Genomic DNA, 21,035 nt, shown 5'->3' with positions numbered 1-21,035 from the left:
ACCTTTTATCACAAAGTATTTATTAAACAAAAATAATAGTAAAATTGATACATATATGAAAGTGAATGAAGATATGCACTCATAGAAAAGGTGTGTACAAAGAGACCAACATTTAGGTTATAGTTCTATAAAACCTTAGCTATAGTAGTAGTTTAACACTGATCAAGCAGACAATAAAAAGGAAAAAGTTATTTAATATGTTCTTTGAAATCTATTCTCTGACTAAAATAACTGTTAACACACACACACACACACACACACACACACACACACACAATGAGGCAGAGCTATAAGAGTTACATTTCAATACCTCCAATTCTCTATTTGTGTCATAGTTTTCTGATCCATAAAAATTATGGTGTTTTCCCGTTTCTAATAAACAGCTAGAGTCCATAGTATTTCAAGGAAGGAAATATAGGAATTGGGTTTATAGTCATTTGAATATTTCCAATCAGCATATACACTTAAAAATATTTTTAGTTGAAGTTTTTGTACATTGATTAACTTTCTCTGTAAGAATCTTCCCTTTGGGGTATGTTCTTCACTTATCTGATGAATTTTTTTTTTTAATGTTCTAACGTACAGCTTGGGGCCAGTAGTTAGTTACAGCCAGGAGTGGAAAAGCATAACTGGACTGAGCACCAGTCACTGTTCTATCTTTAATGAGCTGTGTGGCCTCAGGCAGCTCCCAGTTGTTTGTGTAATTGCCTTATGTGGAAACAGTGGTGAGAAGCATTCTCAAAGGCCCCCTCTACCTGTAGCATTTCATGTTGGGTACATCTCAGTTCCCCAGACCAGCTCTTTTATTTTAGTACAGAATTTTCCTCAGCCTATGAGGGAGTGACAGTAGTGTCTGTGGATTTTGGAATTTATATCCAGAGTTGTATATTGGAGATGTACAGAGATGCTTAATTCCAATTGAAAAATCTCAAGATTTTTAGAAAATTGCAGAAATGTTTGTGTTTTTACAAGCTTTATTTTTTATGCTTTTTCATAATCCTTGCCACTTAACACCTACTTTGGAGTCAGTTATTTAGCCATATTTCAAATTGGTTACTTACAGTTCAGGATGATAATCTGATCTTGAATCAAAAGTGCCGGACACTTTCCAGTTCTCTCCACATTAGAATTTTCCTACCTCGTGTACAGAACAGTGCCTTAGAGTGGTGCCTGATGTTTATCACTGCTCAAAACTGTGCTACACAAGAGCGTTAACTGCTGAGTGCTCCAAATTGTTACTAATTCAGTTCCATAATGATGAGCTTCCTGAAGAATTTTATATTTCTTGTATCCAGTTTCCTTCATTCTCCCCATAAACTTAGTAATACATAAAGCAATGTATCCTACCTCTCAGTTTCACAGGCAAGGCTATGCCTATACACATGAAGATACTTGGTGTTCTAAAATTGTTTGTGAGCCTCTTCCAAAGCATAGGTATTTTAAATGTTAATTATGGTTGTAGGGGTTTACCCTAACTCATAATGGTACAGGAAATATATCAGGGGTGTGATTCTCTAGGGAAACTGGGAGAACCACAGCTGATTTTTTGAAATAAGAACATGCTTACATAGATATTTCAAGGGCATGGGTAGAGTGAACTTGATGTAGATTTCCATCTCCGGTTTATGCTTGGGAGGAGTCTAAAAGATTGTAAACAGCTAGGTGGCTAGCCTTTCAAAGTTCATTTTTTAAAAAATGCACTTTAGAACATTTTCTTTTATGAATGTTTATTTTCTAAATATGGCTTAGTTTATTTTATAAAAACATTAACTTGGACATTTACTGAATTTCAGTTCAAAAGACGTTCTAAGGCAATTCTTATACAATTGAAAGCGAAAAGGAAAAATATGACTATGCTTTCATGTTGCCTACTTGTGGAAAATAATGAAATTCTACTAGAGAGCTGTTTGATACTAATTTTTGTCTTTCAAACATTTTCTCTTAATACTAAAAAATATATAAATCATTTACATAAAACTAAATGCAAAGGAAGGCACAGCTGGTTATAGTGTCTATAAGCATAGTTCAGCGTATGCGGAATTAAAGAGAAAAAAAGCTTCACATCCTTATTAGTTATACTGAAAACCATTAAGAAAAGTTCTTCACTGTCAACAGTGTTCAACACTTAAGAGCTAAGAAGATATAAAACAAAAACATTAAAATTCACTTAATGCCAAACAGATCTTCATATATACTTGAATATAAAAAAAAAAGTTTTAAAAATGCTAACATAAATCTAGACCATCCATGTTATGAAAAGTGCAAACCAAATTAACAGAGGGTTTCACAATGTCCTTCTCATGACACAGGTAAACTAGCCCAGGGGGACAAATTTGTCTCATCAGTTAATAAGTCTTTAATTGTGGCCAGATGTCATCAGGATTTCTGAGAGTTCGAAGAAAGCAGTACTGGAGAAGCAGCTCTATCCAGACTGGGGATTGGCACTGGCATGTGGCCATTAAGCAGTGTTGGAAACTGTAGGGAACAAGAGAGTTTAAAAATAATTATTGCAGACCCATTGGGAAGAACCTGAGTTCTTTACATTCCTAGACAGACCATGGTGGATCACCCCTGGGAGACAGGTCGGTTGCAAATTATTTTACAGAATGAGATCACGGTTACACAGAGCAAAGAATAGGGCCCAGAAAATCTCCCTAATTATTAAATACCTAGGCCACTAGAAAAAAAAAAAAATGTATATATATTGCTAAAGCATGTTCTAATACTTTTAAAAGGTTCCAAGCTACTCAGAATGCTGATTTGCTTCAAATATTGTTTTTGAAAACCAGAGACAACACACTCAACCTGGTTCACATGTAAAACTTCTAATAGAATTTTGAAAATGGCCATGGTTTGTCCAGAGTACTATAAAGATGCTTCTCAGTAACTATTAAAAATAAGTACTTTACCTTAAAAGGCTTAGAAAGCAAGAATATATTTGGGGGCTGAGGAAGTATTCTTTTTAATTACAATGACAAATAATATCCTACTTCACGGTAACAATACTTAAAAAGTTAATTTTTGTATTGTTGGCAACTAAGATGATAAATGGGATAAAGGTACCTGGCTTTGATAACAACCTTCAGGTCTGAAAGAAATACCACAACTATACTCCCAACTGAACAAGAATAATTAAAGGCCTCCCTTTAATACATTACTATGCATAACTAGATTTTCATTGTCCAGAATGATAGGTGTGAAAATGATCTCCCGGCTATCTTCTAGTTTAATTGCTATTTCGTCTAGATAAGTTAATACTAAATTTCAATACTGAATATCAAACTGCAAAACCTAGCACAAGGTAGAAGTACTGTACAATAAATACTTATAGATTTGTCCAATTTTCAAACTATTTCAATAATTTATGTCTGGTGCCTTGCAGTTTATCAGTGGTTGTCACTTCAGTTGATATCTAGGATCCTGTAAGGTAAGTTTGGTTATCCCCACAGAGCATGTGGGGGTGCTCTTTAAATACTATTTCAATTTCCTTAATGGTCATTTAACATATTCAAGGATTTGTTTCTTTTCTGACACTTTGGAATTTTAGTTGTTTGTCGAATTTTACCCATTTCAACTGAGTTATCACATCTATTAAACATCTAGCTTATACTCTTTTAAAAGATCCATGTGCCTAAGTACTATTCTCACTGACTTGATTTTAGCATAGGCCCTGGAAGAAGAGCGGGTTTTGAATTTTCATTCCTTTAGCTTATTTGCAGTCTTATCTCATTTTGGTTTGTGACCATTTTACTGGTCAGCTTTTGGTTTTGTTAATCTTCCTGTTTAAATCTAGATATTATTGATTTCTGCCCTCTTGCCTGGCTTTTCTGGCATGTTTCATCTTTATTGACTCCCCACGTCCACTCTCTTAAGTTGCAGCATTCCCTCAAACTTTACCCTCTGCCTGCCTTTCTCCCATACTGGACTCAACAGTCATTTCCTGCTATCAGTTAGATGTCCCCATCAGTGCATCTTCCCCAATAGCCTGCAATTCTGTGCTCACTCAAGTCAGTCAGAGTGGTGACAGGAGCATGACCCTAAACTTGAATCCAGGTTTTGCTGCTTATTAACATGCGGTCTTGGGTAAACTGAGCAACATCCCTGGGCCTTAGTTTCCTTAGGTTTTCAAAAAACTACTGGGAGTACAGTTGACTCTTGAACAACACAGGTTTGCAAATTTTTTCAACAAACAGCGTAATACTGTAAATGTCTTTTCCTTACAATTTTCTTTTCCCTAGCTTACTTTTTATAAGAATACATACAGCATATAATACATGGAACATGCAAAGTATGTGTCAGCTGTTATCAGAAAGGTTTCTGGTCAACATTACGCTAATATTTTTGAACAATCAGAAGTTATACATGGATTTTCAACTGCAAGGGGGGGTGAGCACCCCTAAACCCCACATTGTTCAAGGGTCAACTGTATTAAATGAGAAGCCACAAAAAGCACTCTAAACAATGTCTAACATATAGCAGCCCTCAAAAAATGTGAGCTGCTTATACAAAAGTAATCTTTGTCTCTTCCTAAATTTCACTACTTCTTACTCCTGAAACCCAACTAAAAGTCTTCCTCTCAATTTTACCTCTGGAATGTCTTCTAAATATATTCCCATTTCCACTATAATCTAAAAAATGATTTTCCCATCAGTGTTTGAGGTAATACAAATTTTTCTCATCTCTTCCTTCCCCCTCTTCAATCCTTTCTCCACATGCTGTCAGCAATATGTTTCTAAAATAGAGATTATATAGGGGCACCTATGTGGCTCAGTCAGTTAAGTGTCTGACTTTGGTTCGGGTCATGATCTCATGGTTCATGAGTTCGAGCCCCACATCGGGTTCCATGCTGACAGCGTGGAGCCTGCTTGGGATTCTTGCTCTCTTCCTCTCTCTCTGCCCCTCCCCCACTCGTGCTCTTTCTCTCAAAATAAACTATAAGAAATATTTAAAATAGAGATTTTTATTACACTATCTCCAGCTAAGAAAGCCTCCCATGGTTACTTAAGAGATTAAGGTGGAAAACTCTGAGCATACTATTCAAGGCCCACAGCTGCTTTTCCAGTCACCCAGTCCCTTCCTGAACAGACGGTGTACCTGCATAGTCAAATCATGCAAATTATCTAGAAGGTGCTTTTCTCTCACCCAAAATCCTGTCCTTTCTTCCCAGCTCAGGTGCCACTTGTTTCCTGGAGCCTCCATCTAGTCCCCAGCTAGAAAATTAGTCCCTGTTGGGTTCCTACAACGTTTTGTTTATATATCTATAAACCATATTGTATATCCTCTACAATCCCTGATAACACAGCACTGCAAATCTCTTCTGGGTTAGATCTGTTGAATTAAAAATTACAGAAAACCTTCTTAATTGAAAACCTTAATTAGCCCTGCCTTGTTTTGAGATATTAACTGTACCTATTCCAAATTTGATCAGTCTGTTTTGAAAGTGGAACAGACATCCTATAGATAAAAGTTCCAAATACCAAACTGTTCAGACCAGAATCACTTTATTTTTAAATATACTATCTCTTCCAGAAAAACTAGTAATCTTCTCTCCCCTTCCTTTAAATTCTTCAGTATCTGCTATAACTTGCCACAATAATTATACCAGTGGACCTTCTGTGCAAAAACTCTTCCACTCTGTCAACTGTTACCCTAAGGATTCTGACTTACTTTTCTAATTATCACAACGGGAAACTTGCCAGCATCATTTAAAGCTTACTGTAGCCCAAGTGTATTTCTTTTATGCCTCCAACACATTTACAGTATATGTGAAAAGTTTGTTATTTTTAAGGAAAATCATTAGTTTGAAAGGAGCACTGTTGATAATCTGAATTTCGAATATTCTTACGTTTTACTTACTGTTTTAAAAACTGCTGGTTCCAACTTCTATCACAACTGCTCTTATCATAGGAAGAGTGATAATATTTTAAAGGGCACAAAGTTGTTTTTCCTTAGTCTTATGGACCCTAATGACAGAGGGCACAAGGCCCTGCCAGCCATCTAAAAATGATTATATTCCTCATCCTGACCTTGTGTTTGTAGTTTGGGTTGTAGTTTTGTTTTGAATGGCTCTGGTGAGAGGAGAGGTACATTTTGTGAAATGAAAATTTTGAAGCAGGTGGTCTTTAAATGCAGCAGTTTCTTCTGCAGAATTCTAATTGTAAATTAGGAACCACTGGTCTGCAGTGGTTCTCAAAGTGGATTCCTAGAGCAGCAGCATCACTGCAATCTCGGAAAGATGTTATTTTCAGGCCCCAACCGAGATGTTCTGAATCAGAAACTCTTGGGTTGGGGCCCAACAAGTTTTTAACACCCCATTTAAGCTGATTCTGTTGCACACTAACTTTGAGAGCTACTGGTTTCTCCATGACCGAAGAGAAGAGGATATGTATATCCACCCAGAGTTCCTATTATCTTGACAGTGTGTAGAAACACTACGGACATGGACAGTTGTCACTGTTAGGAGTGATGGGCTGGAAAAGGTTTAGATTCTAAGGCAAGGGATCCTAAAGAACTCCCAAATAACAGTTTTCCATGGATTCCTTAAGGAGATCACTAAGCCCTGTACCAGTCAGGTGGCAGAATTCCCAGTAAGGAAGGAAGGGAGATTCCATTCGTTATTCACAAACATCTAGTGAACCCTACGGAGGCCTTGTTAGATGTAGGACTGGAGTAGGACTTCAGTCCCCAGGCCCACAGAGCTCACCTTACACATGCTCCAAACAACTTGTGCTCTAATCAGGAACTCGAATACTAGAAGACCGCTGCTCCAACCTGAATACCAGGAAGTAAGGTCTTTTAACTCTACCAAAAGATTACTAATCTGAAACTTTGCCAGTACTTCGCTTGCTCACTGCTTTTCGCTCACTGCTTCTAGTTTTTGTTTCCCTGCCTGAGTTCAGATGGATAAGAATCAACATGTTGGCCGTGTATGGCCATAGCTCAATTTCTTGTGATGAGAAGACAGGCCTGAAGAGAAACTTGATTACTCTAGGGATATACAGTCCCTACCTCAACCTTCTGAGGAAACTAGAGAAGCAAGATAGCAATCAAAACCTCTTGAGCTCTACCTTTCTTCCAAGACCCTAAATCCCAGCATGTATAGCCCCTGGCACAGAGAAGGTAAATATTAACTTTGACAAGCAAAATGACCCACTCAGAAAAGCATGGAGACCTGATCTTTTTAACAACATTCTTAGACAATTCTTATTCTTTTCTTTTTAAAATAATCTCTACATTGAACATGGGGCTCCAACTCACGACTGTGAGATCAAGAGCCACATGCTCTACAGACTGAGCCATCAGGTGCTCCAGTTTCTTGGTGAACTCTTAGACATCCATTCATTTAGTCAGTCAGTGATAATTACTAAGCATCATTTGTGTGCCCAGAGATGTGCCCGACACGGGGGGCACACCGCAGTAAACAAGAAACACGATGCAGTTCCAGCCTCCTGAGGGCCCACAGTCTAGTGGAGATTGCCAGGCGAACAGGCAATCATAAATACAGAGTGGTCAGTGCTAGGTGCAAGGGGAGAAAAGAACTACAACTATCTTGGGTGAGCCACTCGGGGGCAGGGGGGGGGCAGGCATGGGATTTAGGGTGGATGAGATCAACAGGCTAGAGAGAGGGTGTTTTCACTTCCCCCAGCTTTGCTTCGCCCCTATCCCTAGGATTCTATTCTCTTAGTAATAACATCTTGGTCTGTGAGAAACAGTCTTTGAGTCTTTCAAAGAGGAAATACTGATCACCACACGATAGCAGGCAATGCTACTGCATAATTGCAGTGTGTGAATGAATAATAAACGTGTCTACCTAGTAACAGCACTTGTGCAAGATAAAGCAGCTAAGATTGTTTTTAACCAAATGCCCTGGATGTTCCTTTCTTATGGAACAGGGAGAACTTGAGGACGATTCGCAGAATTCTACAGATCACTTTTCTATTACAGTATGGAAATTCTTATTTTTGTTTTTCAGTTTATTTCAAGTAATGTCAATATGTTGATTAATTTTTTAAAGTATGAGCTACTATAAAATCGTTTTAAAGTTGTCCCTTTTCCTGAATAAATTTCCAGTTCTTGTAGGCAGTGAAGATATCCAAATACTTCAAGAATTAATTGTTCCATTTGTGGATATCTGACACAAATACGCTATTTCTGCCTCAGTGAAAATGTCTGCCTTTGAAGGCTGGCTTTTACAGCCCCATCATCTCCCTTTGGAAACTTCACATTTTAACCATGGAGGGTAGTGGTCTGTAACCTATGCAGGATTTACTGGGGAAACACATCCCTTAGAAGTTTAGTGTGTACAAGTTCATTTCTAAATGCTCACCTGGAACAGCGTGTTTGGCCCTTGCAACCGGGCAGGACTCAGAGGAGCAACTGGACTAAGGCTGCTCCAGAAATGTATGCTGGATAGCAGTGGACTCGGGGTCAGAAGCAATCCATTTGGTGTCTGGGAAAAAAGCACACAGATTTTGATAAAGGTATCAGCTGACTCTAGCCGTGATCAGCATTGAGGCTAGGTACACTAGCCTTGAACCAAGAAACAAGCCTCACCATCTTAGGAAAATCTGGAAACCATGTTATTTCTGCAAGGCTGTGCACAGTTTAATTTTCTTCAATGCTAACTGTATTAGCAATTTTACAAAGGAGAAAAGTATGGACAAGTTACCTCCCCTAAACATTCTAGTTGTAAAACAAGTTTATAGCAACTTTTGTCCAGGTGGTCTCTTCAATTTGCCTCCCTTCCCCCATTAAACAAGATTTAGTGTACAGAATAGGACTCCATGAAGGGGCTATATTTTTATCTCTCTTCTTATTTTCCTACAATGGACATCCATTACTTGGGTTACACACAAACACACACACACACACACACACACACACACACACACTTTTTAAAGGGCCTCTCGAGCTTCACTTTCCCAGAAAGCAGCAGCCCTTTCAGATTTTAGGATTTGCTGTTAAAATACCCTGTAGCAGCTTCTTCAAAAGTTCTGAACTAGGTTTTCCAAATTCCACTCCGGATGTGGGGCTGATGAGAATTCATCTCCCTGGCAATGGTTTGGAGGGAGAAAAATTCTTTCTTGTTAGACTGGGTGTAAAGCCAAAACTCTGGGTTTCCCAGGGGAGTGCCAAGGGCTGCATCTGCTCGGGCACACACACAGCAGGAGTCCTGGCCTGCAAGCCAGCTAGAGGGCAGAAGAAACAACTCGCCCAGCTGGTAAGTCTGCATGGCTTTTGTTCTCAGCTGAGGCAACCTCCTGGCCCAGGGTGGTTTTGCACCTTTGGTGACTAGAAGGAGCCCCTCCGCGGTTTTATGATGTCAGTAAGGTGCTTTGTGTAATGAGAACCACAGCAAAGGCTCCAGTGTGCACATTGCATCATGTTGGATGCTAGAGTGTTATTTTTTCCTAGAATTGGCTTCAGCAGCTTTGTTAATTATCGGGAACATTTGGCATAAACCTAAGTTGAAAGGTCTGCTGTGTTCAGCAGAAAGGAGACAAACCTCCAAAGGTTCTCAAACTGTGAAGCTACTGAAAGGTGAACTAATTTATACCAAGTCATTTGAATCTTTGATTCCACAGCATTGCCTACACGTGGAATGACCAGTGAGGTTATTAGGTTAAATACATGTTCTGGAGGTGCTTCCCAGTTCTAATGCAAGGCCGTTTCACAAATGCACCAGGCCATCTGGTCTGACGATTAAGACTTTTTTCGCATGGGCTCTGCCAGTGTTCCAACCTCAGAACCACTACTTACTACTAAGGTCATCTCTCTATGCCTTGGTCTCCTCATCTGTAAAATGGGGAGGAAAAAAATGCCTACATTACAGGATTGCTAGGAAGATGAAATAAGATGGTCTATGTAAAACTCTATACATGTGCCTGGCACGCAGCAAACGCTCAAGAAGTGTTCATAAAAAGTGAACCTGACGTATTCTATGAATTTCATCTGTTCATGGGAGAAATTCTCAATGTATATATAACCGTACTCAATGTCCTGAAACCAGGCACCTGCCGGTACCTTCAAGGCTCCTCTCGGCCATATTAGGCTCAAGTGCACAAGCTCAAGTGATCGGAGAACTAATAGTTGCACGTTGCACTGGAACCAAATTCCAACCACAATATGCCACATTAACAGTGTGTTCAGGGCCTCCTAGCTTACTTACCAATGAAGCTCCCCAAGCTCGAAAGAGACAATAAGCCTGGACTACAAAACCCAGCTAGCTAGCTTTCTCTTATTCATGGCCATAAGTATACATCCACTCCTTTGTGATCTTTTGAGCAATACATGAAGTGTAGAATTTGTATTTTAGTCTAAAATGTGTGCACACTTGTTTCTCAGGGATGCAGGATGTACTCAGAATACAGCAGCCATCTATTCTGCATGTCTGAAATATCTTCTATTAATATATGCAAATAAATATTTTTGAAATGACTTCATTCACTCTTCTCCCTCCCATCCCCGTTCTCCCTGAAGATCTTCTGGCTATAAAGAAAAAACTATTTGGGTTGCTCTTTCAAGGGTCGGCCCTCTTAACGCTCACCCTGGCTAATCTCCAGTACAGTGAGTTTTCAGAGCCTCTTTCCACAAGCTCTTGGAGTCAGGCAAGGTGGTATGTGCTGGGCCCGAGGGCTAGAGGCTAAAGAAAGAAGCCACAGGCAAAATGCATGCTTCCTCTTCCTTCACCAAAGGATATTTTAGTAAATGGGCCCTTCGGGATGGCAGACAGGGAGTTCTTGATCCCATCAGCTGTAGGGAAGGAGAGGCCCGAGGACCCAAGGCAAAGGGTATTGATGTTCAAGGGGAAAGACCTTCCTATCGGGATCTCGTTTTCATCTCCCCCACCCCAACGCAGTTCTTCTTCTGCATAATACAGGGTCTCCTAAAAAGCCTGCACATTTGAACTAAACCTGGTGAGCTGGCATTGCCCAGACATACCCCATTTGAGTTCCCTGGTTCAAGGCCCTCTGCCTGGACCGTGCCCTCAAACCTCCTCCTCTACCCTACCCCTGCTTCCCTCTGCCCATCAAAACACCACCCCTTCAAAGGAGACTTTTCTGCTTTTCCCTCAATGTTTCCTCTTTTTCCTGAATCTGTATAACACTCTATAACCACTTTTTCCTTAACATTTTCTACCTCATTATGTTAATTTGCATATTCTTATTATGCCTCTTTCTGTAGCGTTTAAGGCATCTTGCTCATCTTTATTCCTCCTGTGGTACCCAGTTTCTAAATACTTGATGAGCTGAAGTGATCTGTAACTCCAGGTGCTTCCCCTCACATATCTGTCACCTGTTGGACGTGTCAACTTGGAATGCCCTGCCTGTTCAAACCGGCCTTCCTCACCTTCTTTCCAAACCTAGTGTTTCTTAGGACTCCCCGTGTCTATCAATACCACCACTGATCTATCCACTCAAGAAATACTGAGCACATGGTATGTATCAGGTGCCAAGGATACAATGATAGGACAAGACACGATCCCCGGACTTACAGCCCTGTCTACAACCCAGCATCCTAGTCACTGAGATGCAAAATGCCTCCCACTTGCTACAACCTCTGGGCACGGCCTGTGGATCCCTCCTTGAAGTGACTCTCTTATTTATTGCCCCCATTTCCATTTCTGCTGCATTCAAGGCCTATCACCTTACTAAATGGCATTCAACAAATGCCACCTAAACCAGTCCACCTCTGGCCTCTCTTCCAATCTAGTCTTCATTTTATTTTATTAAGTGTATTTGAGAGAGAGATAGAAAGCAGGGGAGGGGCAGAGAGAGAATCCCAAGCAGGCTCTGCATTGTCAGCACAGAGCCCGATGTAGGGCTCCAACTCCCAAACCTTGAGATCATGACCTGAGCCAAAACCAAGAGTGGGACACTTAACCAGCTGAGCCACCCAGGTGCCCCTCTTCCAATCTATTCTGAGCACCACTACCAAATCATTCACCCTAACATACTATCTTCCTTTGAAATTCATTGTTTCAGGGGGAAAAATTTGTTAGCCACAATTCTAGGTTGCCCCATGACCTGGTTTAATATGCTCCCTAATTTCCTTATATGAACCCTCCTACTTTGCTTCATGTGTCCTGAACACTATAGAATTCCAGCCTACCAGTCCTTTAGCACTTGTTCCAGAACCTTCCCTGACCACCCAGACCTTATTTCCCTGGGGTACCCTGTTCCCATGATTTTAAGCACCCCTTACATGTTGGTGACTCCCTAACTTTATCTTCAGTCCCAAACTCCTTAGCTCCAGCTGGAACTGGATGTTCTACGTCATACAGGCTCCTCGCACTCTAGATGGCCCAAAACGGACATGTAACCTTTCACCACGAGCTTATTCCTATCCCATGCTCCTCATACTCAACTTCTGGCGCTCCCCTACCACCTTCACACCTGTGGATGGCATTCCCTATGTCTCTCTGACATCTGTCCCCTTTAGCCCCACCCAACTGTCACAGCCTTAGATCCCCCTTGTCTTTATAATAGTATCCTAACTGGTTCCAGCTTCACCCCTCCCCAATCCACGTAATCAAGATGAGTTCTAAAACACAACTATGTCACTCATGCCCCATCTCCCAACCACGGGCTTCACCTTTGCAATTTGTCCCCACTCCCTACTGAACCACTGTACTGCCCCTCATTCACTAAGCTGTTTCATATCTTTATGGCTTGGTTCAAGCTGTTCCTCTGCCTACAATGCCCCCTTCACCTTATGTGCCAGATGGTCGCTACCCTGCCCAAGTGTGCTCATGCCTTCCAGGAAGCCCTGTCAACACCCTTCCCCATCCCCAGCAAAATTAATACCTTCTTAATATTTCTTCTGTACTGATCTGGGATAGTGTATCAAAGAATTTAAGGCAAGTTATAAGCTCCTAATGATCAGGGACTAATTCATGTTTGTATCCCCAGCTCCAAGCACTGCATCTTACATGTAATAGGTGCTCACTTCCTATATGTTGAATTGGACTGAATGATCTTTCCCCTCTTCTGTTCCTATGGTGCTTCTCTGCACTGTGTATTTGACCCTTGCCACATGCCGTGTGTGTGCGTGTGCGTGTGCGTGCCTTGTTTTGGCTAGGTCCTAAGGTCATAAAAATAGGCACTGTACATACTCCTGGTATCCTTTCAGTGATTCGCAAATAATGCTCAATAATTATTTGTTGATAGATTCTAAAGGGAATTTGTTTCTCTTTAAAAATCCCAGCAAGCTGTTAATTTCTTATCAAAACGAGTCTGAATTCTTCATCCAGTTTTCAGCGTCCCCTATAATTTCACATCACCCCAAGTTATATTACCCCATATTCTTTACCTATTGGACAGCAAGCTCATGACAGCAGGAACGGTCTATCTCGTTCACCTCTGTATACCTCAATCACTAGCAAAGAGTAGGTGTTGAACAGTTATCTCCTAGACGAATTAATTAACATAGTAACTGTTCATTACTGACCAAATAGGATGTGCATGAGCCGCTCAACAACAAGTATATGTGGCTTATTTGACTTGGGAATATGAGATACTGGTAAGTCTTTGGGGCTCTAGAAAATAAAGGAGAGGAGATCAGGATGTCCGCTTAACATTCTGTTGTACCAACAAACATCACAAATCTTAGTCTCTCAGAATCCATGACAATGCCATTCTGGGGTTAAAAACGAATCCTCAAATAAATGTCAACTATTTCTGGAAGACTCCTGGAGTTGCCCAAACTCAAGTAAAAACAACGATTTTAAAGACTTTAAGAGAGAAGTTAAATCACACAAAAGTTTGTGTAGCACTCAGTGTGCTGATCTTAAAGAAAGGGTTCCATGAGAGTTCCAACAGAACTCCATGCGAGTCTACAGGAGGTGTAGCAAGTGGCAGGAGGGGGAAAGGAGTTAAGAGCAGAATTGGGGAGGAGGCAGTGGAACCAAGAAGGCAAAGGAGGGAGATGAGACAGGCCTGGAGGTGGAGAGAGGGAGGGCCTTATCACAATTTGTTCATCCTGGGCAGCCCAGAGCCCAGGGAAGGAAGAGCCTTCAGCTGGAGTGTGAAGTCACGCAAAACTCTACCAGCAACATCTTCCACTGCCGAGAGCTTCTAGAAGGACCACCTGTCCCCTATAGGGTCAGTATAGAGAAAGCTTTAGGCTAAGCTGGAAAAGTGTTGTGGAGAGTGGTATGAAGGGGAAAATCGTTTTTGCTTTTGTGATAATGGCAAAGGAGACAGCAGGATGAGAAACCAGTGCAGAGCTGGGACACGAGGCAATATATCCTCAGTGCTCCTCATCAGACACATCCATTTTACTCCAAATTCCCACCTCATGATTTTGGCCCAAAGCTGTTCCCTCCACCAGCACGTGAAGAAAGGAGGTTTTCACATTTCAGTCCTCTGCAGGTTCTCTCCACTCAATGCCAATCAAGGCCGCTGCTAATAAAACAGCCTGGGGCATGCATGCTCAGACTCTGACGAGGAGTTCATGCCCGGATGCCCGCGCATATCTGAGTTCAGCATCTTAAACATCACACGTGAGATTAACAGAGGCCTTGGCATAAATAAAGGGAAAAGCAACGTGGCAGCCTCCGGTTCTGAACTAACTGCACATTGAGAACAGGTGAGGAGGGAGACACCGAACAGAAGAGACAAATGGAAGGAAGAGTGACAGACAATACCACGGTGCAGAGGACGCACGGAACCAGCCAGCTGGCACTCTTCCGGTCTCTATGGCGCCTGGCTAGGAACCAAGAGGGTTTCATATCTTGGCTCCTCCCTCATCTCAACTTCTGTAGTTCATGCCATGAGAGAGAACATCCTTGCTCTTCTACCAACAGTCCAGTGTGACCTCAGTGGCTGAGCTCCAACTACATCACTGCTGGGTACGCAGCTGGCTTTTGTACGCTCTGTCCTCAGTTCCTCATATCCACCCTTGAGGGGTGTTTGGGTGATCATCACGTCCGTCTATATTCATAATCTTGGTTCCCAAGAGTAACCACGACTGGGCAGTACGGGTCCTAGTGGATGCGCCACACATAGTTCGGAAGGGCATGGAGGCTATGGTTTGAGGCATAATACACATTTTTTCATGCGCGTCGTACCCTAGGTGACGTTTCGAATCTGAATTTGGGCCTGTGCAAGGTAGGTGATTGAAGACGATCTCCGGAGGGAACTGTAACCACATGACCCTCCTCATGCCAAGATGCTCTTAATCCTACCATTCTTCCTGCCATATTTCTGGCTGAAAGTAACTGGGAATTATTCTTGGGATGAGTAAAAAATAAATAAACGGTTCTTGGGATAAATAAACTAAATTCTTGGGAATTTCGTTTTCAGGGTATCAAGTTATTACAGCACACCTTTCATTTCTTCCAAAGACAAGGGTTAAGAAAGGTTGATAGGAGGTTCCCACTGGTAACAGTGTTTACGTACAAAGGTGTCGCTGCACACAGCACAGTCCACAGAGGAAAGTGATTTCTGTGATAGAAAGTGCGAAGGTAGGAGGGAAACCAATGAGCTGCAGGAATGAGACATCACTGCTGCCTGTGGGGGCAAAGGCCCAAGTCTCCTTCAGGCGAGGAAACCCCTGGAGTTGACCTGGAAGCAAAGGGAAGGTTTTCACTCCCACCCCCTGGGAGGATTTCTGGGAAATGGGCTCACCCCTCAGGATGAGGCCAGCCGCTGAGAGAGCTGACCTTGCCTCTGACTGTGCACTGAGGGAGAACCGTGGCTCCAGGGTTAGTTTCTGAGGCACCCAAAGCAGTTCCTGGGGGAGGGAATCTCTGAGAATCCAAATCCTACACTGACTCCAAGCCTGCCCTAAACACCTGGAGGACTGTCAAGCCGAGACAGGTGTGACCGTCCTGTCCGATCTCGGAGAAACCACTTGGATGAACACCTGACCCGGGTCCTGCCCTTGCTCTGGCCTCCCTCCGGTTTCTTCCTCGCTGTCAGCCACCGTTGGCTGCACTGGGTGCAGAACGGACGCTGCTGGAAGGTGAGGGAGTTCAAGTCCTGAGATTCCACCATCCCCCAAAGGCAACCCTTAACTCCTCTGAATCCATTCAGAGCACTACCCGGTGGCCACCCCCTGACCCCTCGGCTTGGTCCAGAGGCACTCTCAGCCCGAGGCCAGACCCTGCCCTTGGCCTCTCTCCCTTTGGAAGCCCCGATCCCATTTCTTGGGCTTCCTGACGCCAACTCACAATCAACATCCTACCCTCGCCGCTTGGCTGAGGACCACTCACTCTCATCTGCCCAAGGCACAAGTGGTTTATGAAAGCATCTTGCTTTCCTCTGGTTTCCCCTCCCTGGTTTTAGGCTGTTCTAGTGGGTCGTGTCTCCCAGTCCCGAGTTTAGCCTTCACTTGTTCATGTCCACGCTCTATCCCTTCTCATGTCAAGGTTCCTCCTCTCCTCGGCCCAGCCATACCATCCGTCCTCAGTCCCACTGAGCAGAGCCACCCTAGACCCGCCGTGTCCAGTCCAAAACCACAGGGCTAGCCTGAGCTGCGTTCCTGAGACAGCTACGGGACTGGCATCTGTTCAGAGACGGTGACACAGGCTCACAGAGAAAGCAGATACGGAAATCAGAGTTGGCCTTGGCCTTGCTCAAGACCTCTCTAAACCTTACAGTTGTAAACACAAAGGAGGCCAGGGGAGATCATCCTCAGATTGTCCACCCTGGCAGTTACTTCTTGGAGCTACTCCAGGAACCGGTTTCTGAGCCATTTTACTCAGCAGTTCTCGGCCCCTGGACAGTTGTGTTTGATTAGAAGACGCCTGATTGAAAGCACACGTGCTCATTCTGACCAGTAGCTGAGCCCTGCGCCCTCCCTCCGCACAAGGGCAGCATGCTCATTCTGACCGGCTCACAAGCTTGAGCAGACACAAAATCCCGGTGACACAATCAATTTGGGAGAAGCCATGGAGAGGAAAATGGCCAAGAGTGGCTTTCAGTGGCTTTGGCAGACTCCACAGACTGTTATGATCAGGGACAACTGGGTGTTTTCCCAGAGGGCATGCCAAGAACATTTTACCGAAGAGGATGGATTCTGGAGCAGACTGACAGGGTTCACATTTGCTTCTCCCACCTGTTACTGTGACCTTGGATGAGTTACTTGACTTCACGTGCCTCATTTACCTCAGCTGGAAAAATGGGACGTAACGGCAACTACTTCACGGGCCTGCCGTGCAGAAGAACTGAAGTGGTGCATGGCCAGCGTTTAGAACAGTAGCTGGCAGACATGAAAATCCATGGCGCTGCCTCCCCCCCCCCCGTGATGGTTACAGCAAGGATGTCTACGGCAACGACTGCAGAGGCCAGAGATGGCGCTCCCACCTGCCTCCGAGTTCCAGGATCATACCTGCCAGCTGTAGCTAGCTCTCTTAGCGTGCCCATTATCCCGTTCGATCCGCACAACAACCCATTTCACAGATGTGCAAACAGGCTCAGGGAGCGAGCGCCCACCGTCACACTGCCACCAAGCAGCGTAGCCAGGAACGGAATCCGGTCTGTGACCCCAAAGCCAATATGTCTAACCTCGGCCACCAAAGTGTGCCCCACTTTCCAGAGGAAGCAGAGATGGGGTTTACCAGCACCTGCTCTGCCTTTGCCCTACAACTGCCGGCTGGACAAGAAAGGGCATCTGTGTATCGTATTTAAAGGAAAAGTCCGGGGGCGCCTGGCTGGCTCAGTTGGTAAAGCATGTGACTCTTGGTCTCAAGGTCGTGAGTTCGAGCTCTACGTCAGGCGTAGAGATTACTTAAAAAACAAAACAAAACACAAAACAAAACAACCAGCACCTTAGCGGAAAAGGCTGCCTTCTCATGGGAGTTAATAACACTGAAGACTTTCTTACTCCACAAGTTTGCTTTCCTCCCCCTCGTGATGTGGACCCGCGAAACTGGGTTTTGTCAGAGGAGCACTGCTTTTATTGAAGAATCTCTTTCTCACCACTGGGTGTGGCCCTTACATTTCTTGTCAGAGAATACAGGACAAGGCACATCCACCCTGATGACTGCAGTGGCGGTATCGGTTAACATCTATCTTCTCATTAACGGAAAACAAACAGCTACTTTGTCAGGTGCCCCGAGAGAGGACTCTGTCATACAAATTTCACAAAGCCCAAACGCCTTCTGAAACGTCACTCGGCCTGCTTAACTTTCCCTAGGAAATGACTGTTTGGATCTCCTTTGATGGCCAGGGCACATGCTCCATATTATGATCACTTTCAGCCACTTACAGCAAGAAACCAATCGAGCGTCACACTGCAGTCGATATCCCAAACCTTTTCTCTTTGAACACCTTGGTCTGGGGATGGAAAAGTAACTTCCCTTCACATCTACACCGTGACTTTGGTCTACGGGCCCTAAGGTGATCTTTCGAAGGGCAGAAGGAAGTTGCTTTGGTTGCTCTTTCTTCCTTTCTGCCATGCCACTGAGTCTGGCGTGCAGCCCGGATGACAGGGACGGCTCTTACCTGTGCGGTGAAGAAGGCTGGGGTGAGGGATCCCGAGGGGAGAGCTGGGCTGTTGAGGGCGATGGAGCCGATGTCAGTGCCAGAGAGCACCAGCGGGGGCGCAGAGATTTCCAAGCCTTTGGGTTTTTTGGCCTTTGGGGGAAGAGATGGAGACCTGGTCTTGGAGCCCGATGACAGGTTCAAGGGCTCTAGGGAATCGGAGTCATGGCAGGCGGCCTCCAGGAAGAGGCTTCTGTGTTCAGAAGGGAGGGGCGAGCTGGGGGACAGGGACGGGGACCGAGACGAGGAGGGTGAAGCGGACGAAATGCTGGCGGCATTTGGCAACATTAAAGAGGAGACCTTGGCTGAGGCGGACGAGGCCAGGAAGGCCTCAGAGGTGGAGGGCAGGGGCACCACGGGCCTGCTGGTGTGCTTGTCGGTTTTATTGGTCACAAACCTGATGACAGTCCTGACTTCTTCCACGGGAGGGCTGTCTTCTGGCTGCTCCTCCAGCTTCTCTGTCTTGATTGTCTTGAAGGATTCTGGTGGGTTCTGCAGGGAATTAATGGTGAAGGACGAGTACAGGCCTGAGTGGATGTATTCGTTGCGGCTTGCGCTTTTGAGGGCTGACAAGCCGTGTCTGTGTGCCTCGCGGCCCTCGGGAGGCGCCTTGCAGTCGCTGTCCTGCAGCAAAAGGCTCTCCCGGCTGATCTCCACTGCGTGAGGGTCCATTTTCAGTATCTCCGGGAAAGAGACAAACTTGTACACAAACTTCTGCCCAATCACCTTTTTGATGATGTTCTGTGAATACAAAAGGAGACATTGAAAAGATCAATGCACCAGAGATACGGAGTACGACGTGCGTGGTCACGGGGAGTTTTGCCGGCAGAAGCACTATAATATTCCTCCTGGTTCACGCTTCTTGGCTAAGGTGTAGTGGAAAGAGGACTCAAGTTGGAGGCAGCAGAACTGGATTTGCGATTTGCTTCCTGTTCTGACTACTAATGGTGTGATCTTTAGCAAACTGGCTGTCTAAATTTTTAGTTTCCTCATCTGTGAAGGACTATCACACCTAATGTCATAAGTCACCATTTATTCAGCACTTACTAGGGGGCTGGCAGTGTCCACGCATCGTCTCCTATAACCTGTACAGCGATCCTAAAAGGAAGGTATGATTAACTAAAAACTAAATTATTAAACTCTCGTTTTAAAACTTCAGGAAATAAGCTTGCAGTGCTTAAATAACCCACATAAACCACACGGTAGGTAAGTGGTAGAAGCAGCATTTCCTCAACCGTGATGCAGTATTGTCTTACCCACCTCTGGGAGGTAATTCACTTACGAGAATTCAATGAAATAATAATAGGAAAGCATTCTGCAAGCTGGAAAGCATTACAGAGATGTAAGCTATTATCACCAAACACCACAATGTTTTCTTAAATCATGTAGCCATTTTTTCCTTTCTAATTTTCTGCCAAGAAAGCCACTGGAGGAAAAACAAAGTGTCTACTTTGATATTTACATCACTCCCACAGAATTTCCAGTTGCTAGTATCTACTTCCGGTTCTTCAGTTTATGGCTCCAGCCCTCACACGTTAAGATGTAAATGAAAACCAATAATCACTGCAAAAGTTTTCACATCCCTTTGGGAGAAGGGACCTCATATGAAAGGCTTTATACCGTTCTTGAGGTTTATTAAATTGGAACATCAGCAAATATCTATCAAATGTCTGTGGGGTCCAAGGTGCTCCAGGAGACAAAGATGGTCTTCCCTCAAGCACAAAGAGTCAGCAGCGCCATCCTGTGGGAAAAAGATTCAGAGTGGTTCCTTACAAACTGTTCCTCCTAAAATTTCGGTACGAGGGAGGGTAAAAAAATATATATATATATATATCATTTTGGGGAGAAGTACTTTAGAAGTAGTAGCTCCTAGTGAGCACCTACCGTGTACTGGGTGTTGCACACAAGCTCTTATCTGCTTTCACACTCACCCTCCTGCAGGGTGGAACATGTCATCTTATGACACAAGCTCAGAGATGGGGACTCATCTGCCCAAGAACCACCAAGATCTACTCATTCTGAAGCCTAAGCTTTTTCACATTTCCACAATAATTTGAGTGGAGAGAATCAAAGAATCCCTTAGTAGAGGTAAAATTTTCATTTTTTTTAAGTTTTATTTATTCATTTTGAGAGAGAGAGAGAGAGAGAGAGAGACAGCATGAGCAGGGGAGGGGCAAAGAGAGAGGGAGAGAGAACACCAAGCAGGCTCCACACTCAGTACGACGACGTGGGGCTCGATCTCATGAACCTTGAGATCATGACCTGAAATCAAGAGGTGGATGCTTAACTGACTGAGCCATCCCGATGCTCCCAGAGGTGAAATTTTCAAAATGGAGATGTAATTGACATGTAATATTGTTAGTTTCAGATGTACCGGTAATGACTTGACATTTGCATGTATTGTTAAAGGACCACCACCATAAGTCTAATTAACATTACCACACAGTTTAAATTTTTTTTTTCTGGGGTGCCTGGGTGGCTCAGTCAGTTAAACACCTGACTTCGGCTTAGGTCATGATCTCACAGTTTGTGGGTTCGAGCCCCATG

General features: G+C 43.7%; 1 protein-coding gene across 5 annotated transcripts in view; it reads right to left on the bottom strand.

The window, feature by feature from the left end:
* Positions 1-21,035, bottom strand: part of ELK3 (ETS transcription factor ELK3) — a 67,255-nt gene continuing 46,220 nt past the window's right edge. The window contains exons 3-6 of one of the 5 annotated variants that reach the window (XR_008300413.1): positions 18,886-19,229; positions 18,450-18,581; positions 8,327-8,449; positions 2,337-2,475 (exon numbers count right to left, since the gene is read on the bottom strand). Coding sequence is in view for 4 of the 5 variants with exons in the window: in XM_027071048.2 (XP_026926849.1) it covers positions 2,377-2,475; positions 8,327-8,449; positions 18,450-19,229 (1,002 nt within the window). In the remaining variant the exon portion in view is untranslated. Of the gene's footprint in view, positions 2,476-8,326; positions 8,450-18,449; positions 19,230-21,035 lie in introns of all 5 variants that reach the window. The other 4 variants (XM_027071048.2, XM_053226631.1, XM_053226630.1 and 1 more) reach the window with 4 other exon arrangements.

The sequence above is a fragment of the Acinonyx jubatus genome, chromosome B4 (assembly GCF_027475565.1).
Source record: "Acinonyx jubatus isolate Ajub_Pintada_27869175 chromosome B4, VMU_Ajub_asm_v1.0, whole genome shotgun sequence".
NCBI classification, from domain to species: Eukaryota; Metazoa; Chordata; class Mammalia; order Carnivora; family Felidae; genus Acinonyx; species Acinonyx jubatus.
Note: the sequence above shows the minus strand (reverse complement) of the source record. Positions and strands in the feature narration are given on the sequence as shown.